The following is a 7248-nucleotide window of genomic DNA, read 5'->3' on the forward strand; positions in this document are numbered from 1 at the left end:
GGTTTTAAAGGATAACAGTATGGAAAAGTTAGTTATTACTATGAGTATGCATATATTACCGAGTATCATTAAAATAAAGTGTTCAATTTAATTACATTGCAGAGTCTTTGTAGTTTACACAATGTGTAATTATTAACCTACAGCCAACATGTTTCAAACCAGCTATGGACCCCTTTTATTACATGAAAAAAGTAAAAGCCACACTTATTTTTGGTTGCCACTGCCACAGCCATCACCACTTCCTCATAAAATCATGTCTGCATGTACTGTCTATATTTATAGAGGAGCATGTGTATCCAATTTAAATAGGAGCACATGTCCAGTTGTCCAGTTTCTGTGACTCTGTGCCCACCTCAGTATCTGATCCTTTTTCTTGACTGACAGTAAGTGAATCTCAAACAACAGATTGTGAGGAAAGGTATACAAGATCCTCAGAATTGCCTCTCTATACAATAACTGCAGTATCTGCAATAACACAAGCAATGCAACAGTCCCTTCACACTCATCCTATAGACTTTTCAGCTGTCTGCCAGCTAGCAGAAATTACAGAAGCAGCCAAGACACCACCATCAGACTGTGAAACAGTTTCTTTCCTAAAGTAGACAGATTACTCAACACCCACCCTCACATAGGCTTGTCAGTTACCTAACACACTATATATGAACACTTTTCATCCAGTGTTGCTTCTATAAGTTTTTGCTGCTTCAGTAATTTACAGTCCATATTCCGTGTATTTTATGTCCTGCATGAATTTCATGTTGTCTTGCATACATTTATTAGGTTGTTGTTGCTGCAGCATGATCAGATGATTAAATAAATTTAAGAATGGGAAGCGGTACATGTGTTTCTATTGAAGTGCCCACTGAGGGTATACTCCAGTTAAATCTAAAAGGGACTTTTGTTTGCTTTACAAATATTATTGTAGGCACTTAATTCTCAACATTTTATACTTCAGATGTAAAGGTGTTGCTGTGTGGGAGGAGTGGGAGGATAGTGAAGGCTTTGAGTCATATGTGGCACTGCTGAATAACTGTGTACTGCAGTGCACACCACATCAACCACAATAAAAAAAAAATCTTTTTGCCATTTAGATAATTTATTATAAACATTATTTTACACAAATAAATCAATATTTTGCAATACCCAATTAAAAACTACATTTTAAACAATTATTTACATTCAAAGTTGTACATTTGTTCATAGGTAAAAAATATTAACAGTTATGCTAAATATGGTTTACACTTTTTTGGTCAATCACATTTCAAAATAACACCTCCTAGATACAACACCTTAAATACATGTGAAAGCAGAGTACATCATGTCTGAAAGCAAGAGGCCATAATCTTCCTACAGTATGTATATCCTAAACTTCTCTTTGAAACCCACATCACACACAGACTGAAATAAACTGAGATTGTTCCAAATTATGAAGCCCTCTATGTATTATTTGCCTACGTAAAATGTTGGTGTGTTAATGTACCATTTGACTGTGAAGCGTCTCACCGTTTAGCCAGTTTCTGAATGTGTAATCATGGAACATTTACTTTGATGTTAGGAGACATTAGTTCCAGTGGGTGGTCAGTAAATACTGGTTCCATTACTTTCATTCTGTCAGTGCTTTCTGTTTGCATATGCACAAGTGTTTGCATATGAGCTGGCAGTATGATAAAATAAACCTGTGTTCACACCGGAAGTACGGTGTAGAAGCAGAATGTGTCAGTTTTTCACAGGATCTTTTAGTATACATAGAGTATATAAGAAAGAAACAAAAAACTTGTAAAAGAATGGATTTTACCTTTATGTATTATGCACCTCACCTATACACTATATACAATATCTCACAAAAGTGAGTACACCCTTCACATTTCAGCAACCGTTTTAGTATTGAACCATCTTCTCAAGCTACAATTCTATAGAAATGAAACTTGGATGTATTTTAAAAGGTCAATGTGCAGCTTGTGTAGCATTATAGATTTACTGTCCTCTGAAAATAACTTAACATACAGCCATTATTGTCAAAATAATTGGCAACAAAAGTGAGTACACCCTAAGTGATAACAGCTGTACGTGGTTTAACCATGCAAAGCCACGTCCTATTCATCATGTTCATGTTTTTGTCTTCTTGACATTAACATTCAAATTTGTGTATCTTTTTTTAGAGCAGTTAAAATTCGGTGCTTTGAGTACAATTCTCTAATGCTGGCTCAGATGGTGTCCAGCATGTGTGGCAATGCCCTGGTGAGGGGTACCAAGAAAATTGTGTCTTGCCAACAGTCAACCATGGTGGTGGAAGCATCATGGTCTGAGGCTGCATGAGTGTTGCTGGTACTGGGGAGCTGCGGTTCATTGGGGGAAACATGAATTCCAACATGTACTGTGACATTCTTAAGCAAAACATGATGCCCTCCCTTCAGAAACTGTGGGGAACCGCAGTTTTTCAACATAATAAATACCACAAACACACCGCCAAGATGACATCTGCCTTGCTGAGGAAGCTTTATGGGATGGAATGGTCAAGTATAGCTCCAGACCTGAACCAAATTGAGCACCTGTGGGGCATCCTCAAGCACCATGTGTCTAACATCCAGCAGCTCTGTTATGTCATTATGGAGGAGTGGAAGCGGATCCCGGCAACCTGTGCAGCTCTGGTGAATTCCATGCCCAGGAGGATTAGGGCAGTGCTAGATAACAGTGCTCACACAAAATATTGACACTTTGGACACAGTTTTGGCATGTTTACTTAGAGTGTACATTTTGTTTCCAGTTATTTTAACAACAATAGCAGTGTGTTGATTTATTTTTAGAGGATGGTGAATCTACACTGTTATACAAGCTGCACATCTACCACTCTGAATATATACAAGTTTAATTTATATAGTATTGTCCTTTGAAAATATATACTAAAATGGTTGCTGAAATGTGAGGGGTGTACCCACATTTGTGAGATACTGTATATAGGGTGCTGCAACTATTTTTAGTGAGGAGCTACAAAGGAGTATGGACTGCAGACACTGTCTGCTGTAGCAGGGAACTGAATGGTGCTGTAGATGACTGAAGAATCATCTTCAATAGCAGGACCAGCTAAACTATACACAGCTAACACCTCATCATACACATGGTCAATGTCCTCCTTGATAGAAATAGTGAGATAAATGGCATTTGTTTAGTTGAACCAAAGCTAAAGATTGCATCTAAATTCCAAAATAATACTAAATTTAAATAACAGTACTCCAAAATAATAATAATACCAAAATGCTTCTTAAACAATAAACACTATAAAATTTAAATGTAAAAGCTTATTTTTGAAAATATTTATTCTAATGAACAAGCTAAAAAAATTCCTTGAACAGTATTGTAAAAATTTGTTGTTTTTTGTTGTTGCAAAAAATAGTTCTGCTTCAGTACTCTGGATTGATCATACCTGATCAGTTGGTAGATGTGTAACTTGATTTCCAGGAGCTGCCAATTTCAAAGCTAAATAACAGGAAATTAAATGCTTAACATATAGTACCAACAAAAACATTACATCATATCTTTTTCTGTTATAGATAGGTGGTGCACTTCTATACAAAATGTTCTCACTTACATGTGATATCTGTTGATGTTTTCCTGTAGATAACCACAAGAGCTGCAAGAACACAGCACAGCGTTATCATCCCTCCGCAAAAAACAAGTAGTAGCCCTGTTAAGAAAATACATATTTGAAACAACCATTGAAAATAGTCATTTTGGATGGCTATGAGCTGACAGAATAAAAGAGGAACTTGATTTGAATAACATATTTATCTAGGGATCTGATTTGGTTTCTAAGCAGATAAATAAAAATTAAAGCATGCTAAAAAAGAACTGACTCATGCTGGTCTAAAGCAGGGGTCTGCAACCTTTGCGACCAAAAAAGCCATTTTGGCCCCTTTCCCACCAAATAAAATTTGCCTGGAGTTGCAAAACATATTTGACCTTTAGATGAATAGAACACAATTTGTTGTTTTAAGCAGATGTAAGGTAGTCTAGTTGCACCACTAGTCACACTAGTGTGATTTCCATTGTATTTGGATATTAGAATTTATACTTTTTGTCCCTGGCAAGACATGGGTGTGTTGCCTGGCAATAAGAGGGTGGTGTCACAGAATAGATGCTCTGATACTTGAATGAACTATTATTTAATATATATACTTGTCTGTAAGCAGCTTTCTGTGCTTTTTCACCACAAATCTAGCATGCTGGCAACCCAGCATCGTTAACAGTGAACGCGAATAAATCTGTCAATGCAGAATTATACTTTGATTTCATCCGAGATTTTTAAATTTTTTTAGAATTATCCATAGTTAGTTTACGAGAGCAGGAGTCTGGACCTCAATATCAGCTACTCGTGGGTCAAGGTGGGTATGTGATGTATGGTTTATTGTCTTTATTTTCACATCTGTTGGCCATTTTGTCAAGGCTGCAGGGAGCCACTGGTCTCCCAGTCTAAAGCATATTGAGTTTTATAAATATAACTATCTGAAAACCAATAAACATCTACACTTGCCCAAGTTTTTTAAAGAAATTAATTCATATTTTCTCTTTTCTGAGACAATGATCTAATTTGTCACTGTAAAACAACCAAATCTGTATAGATTAAACAATTACTTTAACCCAGGTTAATTTGATGCTACTAGGTGTTTAATAGGAAGAGGCAATAATTTTAAGGTTTTTTTTTATTTGAAGCATGCTGAATAAGCATTTATATTCTGTACCTGTGGTACCTGGTATCGCTGTTGTAGCAGGGGGAAACTGTGTAACAGAAATGCTTTGATTCTGCCTGGTTTCTGGTGCAAGTGTAGACACAGTAGGAACTGCTGTGGAAAGATCTGAAAAGCAATAACAATTAAACAATCAAATCTGTACAAAATGATTTAGTTAACAATGATCTTTAATAACGTAGTGAGTTATCAAAGTTTTCAAATTTGACCTCATTTTTACCTCTGTGAGGGTATTGGAAAAACGTGGAAATTCTAAAACTTTGCCTGGACAGTGGAACTTGTGTAGACACAGTTGCAGCTGTTATGTGGAAAATCAACATGAAACAAAAATATATACAACAGCATTAGAGTAAGTCAGTAATTCTTGAGTTGAGTTTTACAATAAGGCCACAAGCAAAATTTGCCTGTGAGTGGTTGCCACATAATTTTGGCAAACAAGCATATTTCATTGCCAGAAACACACTATTACTAAACATATTGTGTATAAATTCTATAAGTTGAGGCAATAAAACTGCTGTGGCTAACACATCCATACATATTAGGTTAATTTAAAAGTTAGACATTTTAACATGTGTACCTGTACTGATGGTAAGCTTTACTTTAGTCAACTTGTCGAAGCCCCATGTATCCACACCACAGTAATAAACTCCGGAGTCCTTTAATTTGAGGTGTTTGATGGTGACAGAGAAGGTGTGTGCAGAAGCAGTGTTTACCGCACTGTATCTTTTCTTAGTGACGACTATATCAACTTTCTTACATGTAATTAATACTTCAGAAGTGGTGCATGGATCACGGCAGAAGTACATGGGTGTATATTGATATCCATTAGGGTATTTACAGAAGATTTCCACACTGCCTCCTTCTGTTCCAGTATAAACTCTTTCAGCTTTGCTCTTCATTTTCACACATAACAGAACTAAAACACACATTGTACATGTTTGCTCAATGTAACAACAAAGATGTGTAAAAAAAATAGTGAAATATTACATTAAAGAATGTTTTAAATAGGAAGGGCTGGACTGGGCCAAAATAAAATAGCCCACTACATACAATCACAAATACTACCCATCTTTGCATGCTCTTGAATATGTATACCAACCCCTATTCCATAAAGCACTAAAGCAATATAATAATGGGTAGGAAAGAGTGAGAGCTGACACATTAAAAACTTCTAAAAAAAAAATGTAATATAAAAATACAATAAATCTAGGTGTAGGACAGAAGGTGTAGGACGGACAAAGTAATTTATGTCTTTCTCTCTCTCGCTGAATGTCTCCTCCTCATCTGGGGATGCTATTTCAACCTGGCTCAAAAAGACATGAGGAGAGACAATATGGGGTGAGTTTATGTTAACATAATGCAGTCAGGTGCAGCATTATTATTCTCTGATAAAAGATGCACACAACGCTGCCCCTGCATAACAACACTATGTATACAGTCTTGTCGGTGTCTAAATTTTAATTCTGTATATTGTCCATAAGCAGTATTGTTCGGTCCTAAAAATACACAATTCACTTATTAACCCATAATAAACAAAACAGAAAGACTGTCTGCTGACTCACTGTTAATGTTAATTAACAAAATAATGTTAAATAGTAAAGAAATGTATCAGAGACACTGAATTTTTTTTTTACTTTTAGCTCAAATGGTAAACATCAAAAACTGAAAAAGATTTGTGTAGTCTAGTCGTTCTGACCACCTTATGGCAACACTGAGACGTTATAGCATGGCTACTACTAAATTAATCGTGCAATTAATTTATTGCGGTGCTATCACCATTATTTTGTGGTTTTGCCTCAGTTTTATAAAAGGGTATCCCAGTTCTGCTTATCCAGTCTCTACACTCACTTCTCCCTCGACTCTCTACCTCTCTTTATTCTCCTCACTGTGCGTGCCGGTGCTGCCACCGCCACCACTATGGCTGCCACGGCAGCTGATGGAGGTCCTGATGTGGCAGTAAACACCTGTTATTTCGACACATTTTACAGCGTTGAAGAGCTTCATCTCTCTCTTACTATTTTGACAGATACGCTGCATGCTCGAACAGAGCCCAGAAGCGGGGTTGTTTAAAGATATGATTGGTTCAGCCCAATGTCAATTAAGAAAAGAACCAATGGGTTGCTGATTAAATGTCTCATGGGCCGGTCTGTCTGGAAAAAATATAAAAAATATGCCGACTTTTTTGACAAATACATTACACCGCCAAAACCGCAAAACCCATCAAATAAATAATCAGAAAATAAGATGATAAGGCTGATTTTTATGGGCCAAAAAAGAAAGTCAGCTGGCCAGTCCACCCCTGTAAATAGGCATCACTTTTCCTCATTAATATTGTATCTCTTTTATATTGTTAAGTGTAACAAGTAAAACAACTGTAAACTCACAAGCAACCAATATTATTACAAGTTTTATAATTCCATATTTTTCCAATGCAACAGAGTTATGGAAAAGTCAACGTAATCCACTTACCTTGGATAAAGGACAGATTCCTTAGAAATGTTTGCAT

General features: G+C 36.3%; 1 protein-coding gene across 1 annotated transcript; it reads right to left on the minus strand.

Annotated features, from left to right (window-relative positions):
- Window positions 1–2974: 2974 nt before the first annotated feature.
- LOC124400258 lies at window positions 2975–7248 on the minus strand. Its single transcript, XM_046871960.1, has 8 exons — window positions 7212–7248; window positions 6610–6687; window positions 5320–5658; window positions 4963–5040; window positions 4737–4850; window positions 3587–3682; window positions 3422–3474; window positions 2975–3130 (listed from the first exon to the last, which is right to left on the minus strand). The coding sequence occupies exons 1-8, from the start codon at window positions 7246–7248 to the stop codon at window positions 2975–2977; spliced, it is 951 nt and encodes a 316-aa protein (XP_046727916.1).

This window comes from Silurus meridionalis, chromosome 17, assembly GCF_014805685.1.
Source record: "Silurus meridionalis isolate SWU-2019-XX chromosome 17, ASM1480568v1, whole genome shotgun sequence".
Classification (NCBI taxonomy): Eukaryota; Metazoa; Chordata; class Actinopteri; order Siluriformes; family Siluridae; genus Silurus; species Silurus meridionalis.

Bases quoted from the DNA above. Each gene is read 5' to 3' on its own strand.
- LOC124400258 (XM_046871960.1), bottom strand. From the start codon at position 7,248: ATGCAAACATTTCTAAGGAATCTGTCCTTTATCCAAG. The intron at 5,659-6,609 runs GTAGAGAGTCGA...TGTGTGTTTTAG, and splicing joins AGTGAGGAGAATAAAGAGAG to TTCTGTTATGTGTGAAAATG. The intron at 4,851-4,962 runs GTAAAAATGAGG...ATTGCTTTTCAG, and splicing joins TTTCCAATACCCTCACAGAG to ATCTTTCCACAGCAGTTCCT.